We start from the raw sequence: 10890 nt of genomic DNA, 5'->3' as shown, positions 1-10890 counted from the left end.
GTGAAGAAGAAGGCGGCGCGCAGCGCGCGTGCTCGGCAGGGGGCGGAGCTCTGCGGCAGCTGTGCGTGTGACTCTAACATGAAGTGGCTCCGTTGATAACGGCGCTGTTTCACGGCTACGTTCCGAAAGCGGCCGATAAGTGTCTTTTCTTCATATCTCTTCGGCACTTTGAATAGACTTCGACAAAATGGTGAGTGACGCGTCCGTGTGGTTAAAGAGGGACGAGCCTCGGCTGGGAGCTAAATGCTATCAAGGTGTTTGAGTTCAGGAAGTGGCCACCTGTCTTTTTTTTTTTTTTTTTTTTTTTTTTACCTGACTGCTAACAGGCGTGAAAAACTCAAATTTAATCTGAATGTCGAGGAGACTTATCCCAAAACATGAATTCTGCAAGTACCGTACGAGAAATACAGAGTTACAGCAAACGATTTGGACGAATTTTAACCCTCTAGTGTTTGCGCTAAAGAAGTGGACGCCAATGGGGTGGTCACGTGACGCCCATCCGCCAATCACAGCCATTCCGTCTCTGTACCTGCAGCCAGTGCCTTTAAAAAATGGACGTGTGCAACATGGCAAAATTTTATCTTTTATCAAATAAATACAGGGTCAGTGTAACTCAATGATACTGATACCATTGCTGATACTTAAAAACAAGTTATGTGCTTTCATAGAGTGATGTCATTTATGAGATGAATGCATCAATATTCTAAAGCTGAATAAAGTTTCCTGACTGAAATGATTTTGTGATTTCCCCCATCCACTAATTAATAATGGAGTGGGTCCCCCACTATTAATTAGTTAATTATGAGCATGTTGAAACCCGTTCAAAAGTAATCACGGTTGCACTTTCAGCAGGAAAAACACGAGAGCCCAACTAACATGGATTTTTGAGGGGGCAACAAGATATCATTATAAGCGACTTCAGCATCTTGGGCATGTGGGGGCTGATGGGAAGGCATCAGGACAAACAAATGTACATGCTTTACGGCAGACATGTAATCAACATAATATCGCTTACTGCTGCGTGTGGTAAATGGCATTTCTCATCAAAAGTAAGCAGAATAAATGTTTCCCAGTACACTGGACTGTGTTGTAGTGTTTTATATCATTTCTGTCATGGATTTGTTTGTCCCGATACCAGAAGCGCATACTTGTAATACCGAACAGGTTCATTACAATGGCTGCGACGCTACGCGCACACTGATTGGCTGATGTCTAGAGCCCGACCGATATATCGGCCAGCCAATATTATCGGCCGATATAAGCCCTTTTCAAAGTACTCATTATTGGCCGAAATTTTGCCGATAGAACACCGATAATTTCTCAAACAGAATAGTTACTGAAATAATGTTTGTCGGCAGTGTAAAATGTCCTTGCTCCGTTTGTCCAGTAGATGGAGCTCTGACTCCAATCAACTGAGAGCTGGTTACACCCCTGCTTAAATGTGTTTATCACCGGCCCCCGTAGTTTGCCGTCACACTGCACTGATAGGCTGACAAAAGCATACAAGTAAGTTTATAAGGATGTTATTTGTAATAACTTTGCCATTACATTCACCCCACATTTCTCCCGTTTCAGTTCAACTCAGTTTGATTAACTCGGTTTATGTAGTAATGTGTCAAATGTGCTTCATTGCGTCGGTCACGCTTTTTATTAAGCCCATGTTGTGTAGCCCTTATTTCTAGCATGAAAAACTTTAGTTTACTGCTAGTTCACTGGTCTTCCGGAAGGGTTCTGGGAATTACTGCCATTCGCCATTAACCCTCTGGGGCCGACGCCATCGTATATGACGGCTGGGACCAAGCTTTACTAAATTGTAAATAACTTTTTAATGATATGAGATAGAAACTTACTTTTTTTGCTGAAAAGTTAACTCCACGGACTTTCGATCCACCGTCGGCCATCTTGGTACTCCTCATGAAAGATGTGTGATGACGTGTGCAATGCGAGTGTCCAGTCGGAATTGGTTCTCCGTCACATGGTTTTCCAAAATCCAGTCGTAGGGCAGATTTACCTCACGTGATATGGCAATCATTTTTAGGAGTGATATCTTACTAGTTGGCCTGTTTGAATGGCCCCCTAACTGCTCCAATTGCATTTTTGCATTTTATGAACTTGAAAATTCTCTCTGTTATAAAGTTAATCAATATGAGGACAAAGCTTCAGCTGTTGGCTCATACCTTTTTTGTTAAGGGTCCAAAAAAGAACATTTTGTTAATTTAAAAAAAATATCGGCTGATTTATTGGCAAATCAGCCGATTTTTCGATTATCGGCATTTTTTCATCCAAATATTGTTATCGGCATCAGCCTCAAAAAATCCATATCAGTCAGGCTCTACTGATTTCTGGTTTGATATTTTCCCATATTATACCATTACTATGACAGTCGGTCTGGAGTGTGTATCAGATTCTTTACAAACCAGAAAGCTGAAAACACGATTAGAAAAACCAAGTCGGACATGAACATACTCCATTAATATCTAAACAGCATCAGAAAAAAACGCACAGATTGAAAGCTTACCAGCTAACGACTGGACCATCTGTTAGCAAGTTCTTCATGGTGGTGAAGAAAGTGAACAGGTCTGACTACGACCCCAAAACCATCAGCAGCTTTCATATTCGGGCGATACTACTATATATAGCCACACCATATAATTAACAAATTATTACCATCGCTTGCTCAGTCTGTACGGGAATATCAGACCTCGGTGGACCTCTCTACACTTGGTCCGTACTGTCAACACCTTGGTCTGATATTTTCTCGTACAGACCTCATGCTCTGTTAATAATTCTTTAGTATTAGGAAGCAAAAAAAGTACATTGCTGATAAGTGTTTATTTCTGCTTAACTTTAACAAAATATAAGAGAAAAACAGGTTTAAACAGAAATAAATCTGTCTGGGAGTGTATTCCACCAGCTTGGAATATTTTGTTCAAGCAACCAACCAGTGTACCTCACACAGTTTATAGTCAACTCGTATCACCTACCAAATCGTAGCATGCAGAATTGGCTGCCAGCTCTGGTAAATGTAAATAAAACAGATTAAAACATGGCTGATCCCCGCCATGGGCTGTCTTTGTTTGTGCAAACATAGAATACGAGGTCTGTTAGAAAAGTATCCGACCTTTTTATTTTTTCAAAACCCTGATGGATTTGAATCACGTGTGCTTGCATGAGCCAACCTTGAACCTTCGTGCGCATGCGTGAGTTTTTTCACGGCTGTCGATTGCGTCATTTGCTTGTAAGCAGCCTTTGTGTGAGGATAGGTGGAGTCTCTCGTTGTTTTTCTTTGCAAGGAAATGGCGGAACGACTGGAGCACTGCCACTACATCAAATTTTGCCAGAAACTGGGCGACAGCCAGGTGGAAACCATTCGGAAGATTCAGACGACGTTCGGTGATGATCCTATGGGCATCACACAGATTAAGGAGCGGTACAACTGGTTTAAAGACGGCCGCACAACAGTGGAGAGCGAGCCGCGCTCCAGGCGACCATCAACATGCTGAAATGACCGGATTGTTTACAAAGTGAACTCTGTGGTGATGTGGGACCGTTGTGTGACTATCTGAGAAATTGTGGAAAAGGTGGACGTCAGCACTTTTTCGGCACATTCCGCTGTGACAGAAGATTTTGCCCTGAAAAGAGTTGCAGCAAAATTCATGCCGATGGCTCGGTTGCGAAGCTGATGGCGCAGCAAAAGCGCCACCGTGTTGAAGTCTCATAGGACAAGTTATGACATGCTCACCTCTTCCACAATTTCTCGGATAGTCACATGACGGTCCCGCATCACCACAGCGTTCACTTTGGAAATGATCTGGTCATTTCAGCATGTTGATGGCCGCTCGGAGCGCGGCTCGCTCTCCACCGTTGTGCGGCCGTCTTTAAACCGGTTGAACGCTCCTTAATGTGTGTGATGCCTATAGGATTGTCACCAAAAGCCGTCTGAATAATCCGAATGGTTTCCACCAGGGTGGCTGGGCGCTCCCTTAGAGATAGGGTGAGAAGCTCGGTCACTCGGGAGGAGCTCGGAGTCGAGCCTCTGCTCCTCCACGTCGAAAGGAGTCATTTGAGGTGGCTCGGGCATCTTTTCCGGATTCCCCCTGGACGCCTCGCTGGAGAGGTGTTCCGGGCACGTTCCACTGGGAGGAGGCCCCGAGGAAGACCCAGGACACGCTGGAGGGACTACATCTCTCGGCTGGCTTGGGAACGCCTTGGGGTTCCCCCGGAGGAGCTGGGGGAGGTGTGTGTGGATCGGGAGGTCTGGGCGGCTTTGCTTGAGCTGCTGCCCCCATGACCCGACTCCAGATAAAGCGGAAGAAAATGGATGGATGGTTTCCACCTGGCTGTCGCCCAGTTTCTGGCAAAATTTGATGCAGACGTGCTGCTCCAGTCGTTCGCCATTTCCTTGCAAAAGAAAAAAACGACGAGAGACTCCACCCGTCCTCACACAAGTAAATGACGCAATCAACAGGTGTGAAAAAACTCACACATGCACACGAAGGTTCAAGGTTGGCTCATGCAAGCACACGTGATTCAAATCCATCAGGTTTTTGAAAAAATAAAAAGGTCGGATACTTTTCTAACAGACCTCGTATGTCATGTTGTTGTAAAAGTTTGTGATTTGTACGATTTACTGCTTATTATGAATCAGCAAGCTGGACCAAAATGCACACTAAACATTCGAGATAGTCGGGCTCACCTCCACGCACAGCTTGGGCTCTGGTACCCAACTCCTGAGGATGGATGGATGGTATTCCAGTATTGTAATCTGTTTATTTGAAACTACTGTCAACCTGTGTCCAGCTTTTGTACCAACATTGTGCAATAAGTTAAATATTGTAGTAACATAATTTTTAAGTAATGTTTTGTTTCTCTCAAAACAGAAACTAAAGTATCCATCCCATTATGCTCATATCAAGCCGATACCAACTTGAGTATTAATACTATTGGTATTTGGCTCGACCCCCAAGCCAGCCCCTTCTGTCCAACCTGCAGCTACAATATATCACTTAAGTAGATCATTAAATAATTGCCAAATTGTAAGAGTCTTTCATTCATTGATTCATTGTGGTTTAAAGTATCAAAAACTCCTTTCTGATTAATCCTTGTTCACAACTTGGGTTAAGTAATAACTTTGATCTCACAGCACACAAATGTTTCCTTGAAACACAATGTTGGTCCTTTTCTGTCTACAAATAGCAAACAGGAAGCGCATGCACGTCACCTTCTCGTTATCATATGACTGCAGACAGAGCAAAGCTGTTAGAACACAAACGGACAAACGCGTGTGCTCTGATTGTCTAAGCTGTACACTTTTAGTGTTGATGTTGGTGTGTTTCAGTTTGTAGTCAGTGTTGATCATAGGTATGTAGCTTCCTTGTTTAATGCTGGTGTTTTTTTTTTCTTTTAGTATGAGTTATTTAATATGAAATATCTGCCATAACTAAGTCCCAGTGCCATACTTATATTTTCCTGGATAACACACTTGCACAGTACATTAAAGTCTATGCTTGATCATTGAAGAGCTCTGCGGTGCATTAAGAAAAAACTACCTGCAATTAAAACTGCTGAGTTTTTTTTTTTTAACAAAATAAACATGACTTTGTTTTTTTGTTTTTTTTTCTTTTCTTTTTATGACTCATCAGTTCCTCTTGTAGTCATTCACTTCATCAAAGAGGGGTATAGTAATTGTGGCATTTAATTCTGACTGCTCTGTCTCAGTAAAAAGCTTGCACTGTGCACAATTTCTCCAATCACAGCCACATAAGCCTATAACTTCTCCTGGGTTGTCTGAGTGTCTTGGTGGTTTTCCTCACTCTTCTTCTTCTTGCACAGTCACTCAGTTTTTGAGAACTGTCTACTCCATGCAGATTTACCATAGAGTGCCATATTGTTTATATTTGTTTGTAATTGATGTAAATAAAGTCCGAAACACATTCAGTGGCAGCTTTACCATCAGACAGCCTCGTCCACAACTACCACAAAAGACTCCAAGCTGTCACTGACGTTTAAGGGGGCAACACACAGTATTAACCCTCTGGGGTCTGAGGGCATTTTTTTTTGGACAGTTCACTCGCCTGGCATAAATGTTTTATTATTGCTGTTAACAGCTCTCTCTGCATCCCACAATCAAGTTTTATGTCTCTTTTTTTTCAGGACAACCTGTGCTTTCAGAATGTTTTTTTTTGTGTATTATACGTGTAATAAAGGTTTACAATCAAAAATAGGCAAGCGAAAAAATAAAGCAAAAAAAAAATTCCACACACATTTATTCAAAACACACAGCAAACTATAGTAAACAACTATTTTGAAACTTTATAAAGGTAATTTGAGGTCTTGTGTGAGACTGTACAATAAACACAAATGCACATTTTGAACAATATATACAAAATGGTCTATGCGTTTTGTTGTCCATTGATTATAGTAAACAGTGCTTTACGCAGAGAAAGCAACAGAGTTATCCAGTAACATTCACATGCAAACTAATGGAGCAATCCTGATAGTTACACACTCTTTGTTTGATCATGTGAGATTGTCATCAGAGGCTCTCCTTGTGCTCCTGCTTTCACTGATCGCTGTGTGTAGCGCAGGGCACACTGAGTATGTACTCATTGGAGCACCCAGGGGCTACTCAAACGGGCCAACTTGTAACACATCACTCCTGAAAACGATCTTTGGCTTTTCACGTGAGGTAAATCTGCCCTACGATTGGATTTTGGAAAACCATGTGACGGTGAACCAATTCCGATTGGACATTCACATTGCGCACGTCATCACACAGCTTCTATAAGGAGTACAAAGATGGCCGATGGCTGGCTCGGAAGTCTGCGGAGTTAACTTTTCAGCAAAAATAAGTTTCTATCTCGTATCATTCAAAAGTTATTTATAATTTAGTAAAGCTTGGTCTTAGCAGTTGTATTTGACGGCGTCGGCCCCAGAGGGTTATGAACAGGGGTATGTAAACTTTTGATCAGGTTCATTTGGGTAGTTCTTGTCATTTTGATTTAAAAAGAGGAAACAGTTGTTTGACAATAAATGGCGTCACCCAACCACTAACCATGAGTGGGGGAAAAAAAGCTTTTGTATTGTCATTAATATTCTCTGAAAAATGGCCAAAAAAAGCAAACTTCTGCCAGGGTATGTAAACTTTTGAGCACAACTCTGTCACTCTGTCTGTGTCTCTCAGTAATTTAAAGTCACACAGTGAACTGTTACTTTTAAAAAGAAAAATGTATTTAACTTGTAGTAGAGAAAATTCTCTATTGAAGTACATGAGGTGGGCTTAAATGTTTACACTGAGGGACGCTTAAAAAAGACAATGCTTTCCTTTTAAAATATAAGATATACTCACAAAACTATGCATCGAGCCTAAATATAGTTTGCATCAAACATTGCAGCAGTTACTACTGTGCACACATTCAGAAATATAAAGTTTGTCATTGAATATTAGCATGTGCTCCTTGTAGTTTGCATGCATTTTGTTGGGATGTACCATTTAAGTCCACCTGTTTAAAAAAAAAAAAGTAAATTTATAATTTATGAAATTAATCAGCTCCACAGAACAATTTATGATGCATTTATCAAACTATCAATGTTAAATGAATAACAAAATGCTTAATATTTGTAGCTGACAACCTTAGTTCTTGTGGCAGAGTAGCATTAACAGGGCTAGGCATGTTAGCATGAGAGCAGCTATGTTTGCTAGCTCATAAAACTCATCTTTCCATTTGAAGGGAAATTAGTACATTACATTTTCCTCTTATTTGACAGTTTGACAGTTTTTTAAATTATTTTATTTAAGTTACAGTGTTTGTGAAGTGTTGTGTGTTGCCCAAAAAGCAAAAATTAAAAAGCGAAACACTGGACTTTTTTTTTTTTTGGAGAGAATATTTCAGAAACTGTTTCAGTGTGGCCGGGGATGGAGCTATGACTCTCCTGGTGTGAGGGGAGTGCTGAGAGCCCCTCAAACTGGGCAGAGAGAAACAGCAGCCGGCCACCGGGCGAATAGTCACTCCCCATGTTGAGCGGACCGTGTGTTTTTAAATGCACAGTAAATCTGTTTCAGATGATCACTGTGGACCATCTTTCTCTTAAAAGGCTTTATTTTACTCTGTGTGTCGTGTTGGAAAGCGGTAGCTTTCGGCACTAAATTGATTAGCTGTTGCACAGCATGTTCTAGTGCACCCTACTCAGAGTGCCGCTCTCATTGGACCAACATCTCTGCTATTTTAGAATTGTGGGATAGCTCGCGCCCACAGATTGAGCTCGCCAGACTACTTTCGCCACCCTGCTCAGCGTGCCACTCTTGTTGAAGCGACAACACACAGAATGTGTCTTTTCCCAAATAGATGTCTTTCAGTGCAGCTTCTTGTTCTGACTTTAACACGAAGTTAACACCCAAGTCCTTTTTCTCTTTTTGATTACCCAAGTAATCAAAACATTCCAATCGTATCTTTCTGAACTCGTCCACATCAAACTCCATCGTGTCAATGTTTACAATGCTCATATACTTTTAAGTTTCTTAAATACACTCAACAAAAATATAAACGCAACACTTTTGGTTTTGCTCCCATTTTGTATGAGATGAACTCAAAGATCTAAAACTTTTTCCACGTACACAATATCACCATTTCCCTCAAATATTGTTCACAAACCAGTCTAAATCTGTGATAGTGAGCACTTCTCCTTTGCTGAGATAATCCATCCCACCTCACAGGTGTGCCATACCAAGATGCTGATTAGACACCATGATTAGTGCACAGGTGTGCCTTAGACTGCCCACAATAAAAGGCCACTCTGAAAGGTGCAGTTTTGTTTCATTGGGGGGGGGATACCAGTCAGTATCTGGTGTGACCACCATTTGCCTCATGTAGTGCAACACATCTCCTTTGCATCATCCGTGAAGCGAACACCTCTCCAACGTGCCAAACGCCAGCGAATGTGAGCATTTGCCCACTCAAGTCGGATACAACAACGAACTGGAGTCAGGTCGAGACCCCGATGAGGACGATGAGCATGCAGATGAGCTTCCCTGAGACGGTTTCTGACAGTTTGTGCAGAAATTCTTTGGTTATGCAAACGAATTGTTTCAGCAGCTGTCCGAGTGGCTGGTCTCAGACGATCTTGGAGGTGAACATGCTGGATGTGGAGGTCCTGGGCTGGTGTGGTTACATGTGGTCTGCGGTTGTGAGGCTGGTTGGATGTACTGCCAAATTCTCTGAAACACCTTTGGAGACGGCTTATGGTAGAGACATGAACATTCAATACACGAGCAACAGCTCTGGTTGACATTCCTGCTGTCAGCATGCCAATTGCACGCTCCCTCAAATCTTGCGACATCTGTGACATTGTGCTGTGTGATAAAACTGCACCTTTCAGAGTGGCCTTTTATTGTGGGCAGTCTAAGGCACACCTGTGCACTAATCATGGTGTCTAATCAGCATCTTGGTATGGCACACCTGTGAGGTGGTATGGATTATCTCAGCAAAGGCGAAGTGCTCACTATCACAGATTTAGACTAGTTTGTGAACAATATTTGAGGGAAATGGTGATATTGTGTATGTGGAAAAAGTTTTAGATCTTTGAGTTCATCTCATACAAAATGGGAGCAAAACCAAAAGTGTTGCGTTTATATTTTTGTTGAGTATATTTATTATGGCCACTCTTAAAACTTCAGTTGTCTTTATAATTTTATTACTGGTAAATTTTAGAATTGATTTAGATTATATACTCATTATCTCACGTGAATATATCACAATTATCTGGGAACTACTTCTTGGGCGGGAATTCATCAAGCGCATCGGCCGCAGGCGCGTACTAACACAGAACACCCAGAAACTGTGGAAAGTTGTTTGGCCATAACGAGAACGTCCACTTTTAGCTTGTCATAAGCTAAGCTGTTGGCGCTCGTGAGAGTGTGGCTCTAGTCTTCTGTTTTTTGTTTTGTTTTTTGGGTGGGGGGGACATTACAGCACCATGCACAGGCCTGGCATATGTACTACACGTTAAATGGAGCTTCAAGGCACAGAATTTGCCTCGAACATTTTTTTGTAATTGAATTATTCGAATTACTGGACTAATGATTTTCAGCCCTAGATTCAATTCTTCACAATACGATACAGTGCGATTTGGTATGATATGATTAGAGATGGGTACTGATAAGATTTTATTGATCAATTCTGCTTATCGAGACAATTTTTTTTATCGATTCCCTTATCAATACCGCTTGTGAATTTTCTGTGTACTAAAAGTAGGCTTTACAGATTTTCTATGTCGACAACAGGATTGGTCACTGGATCCTTGATCTCTGGACAGAAATAGAAATAAACATCTGTATTTTTTGGTCAAAAGAATTTCCTTTCAGATATTGATGACACAAATGTAACGCCATAGATGAGCCCTTCAGACAGCTATGTTGCACTTCAGGATGTAATTTATATAAAACGCAGGACATTGTTTTTTTTTTGTTGTTTTTTTGGCGGGGAGGGGGGGGTTGGTTGATTGTAGTTTGTTTATATTATAACATTTGGAAAGAGGTGCCATTTGATTTAAAACTGCGATTCACTCTGACGTTAATTCCGACTGAAATCTGTGCGACTCTTTGGAGCTGCATACTTATTCCCACAAAACAGACGATTTTATTATTATTTCCTTTACCTGATGGACAACTTCAGTTTATGCACCAGGTGGTGGTCACGCCAGTGGACTTGCCACTTCTGAAAACCAGCGAAGCAGAGAACCAGCAAACAGCGGGTCGAAGCACTGCTTCATTGCTTCAAGCAGACTGGCTGCCGTCTGCAATCAACGTAGAGAAATAATGATTTTCTTGATAAACACCCTCTAAAACAACGGCCACTCCGGTGTCCTGAACCGTCTGTGGTGCATTCAGTGTGC

The 10890-nt window shown here is 41.7% G+C and overlaps 1 protein-coding gene across 1 annotated transcript in view; it reads left to right on the top strand.

Moving 5' to 3' along the window:
- Positions 1–39: 39 nt before the first annotated feature.
- ap1s1 (adaptor related protein complex 1 subunit sigma 1) overlaps positions 40–10890 on the top strand; it is a 28563-nt gene continuing 17712 nt past the window's right edge. The window contains exon 1 of the mRNA XM_034164623.1: positions 40–190. Within this exon, the coding sequence (XP_034020514.1) occupies positions 188–190 (3 nt within the window). The 5' untranslated portion in view covers positions 40–187. The remainder of the gene's footprint in view (positions 191–10890) is intronic.

The sequence above is a fragment of the Thalassophryne amazonica genome, chromosome 23 (assembly GCF_902500255.1).
Source record: "Thalassophryne amazonica chromosome 23, fThaAma1.1, whole genome shotgun sequence".
Lineage (NCBI taxonomy): Eukaryota > Metazoa > Chordata > Actinopteri > Batrachoidiformes > Batrachoididae > Thalassophryne > Thalassophryne amazonica.
Note: the sequence above shows the minus strand (reverse complement) of the source record. Positions and strands in the feature narration are given on the sequence as shown.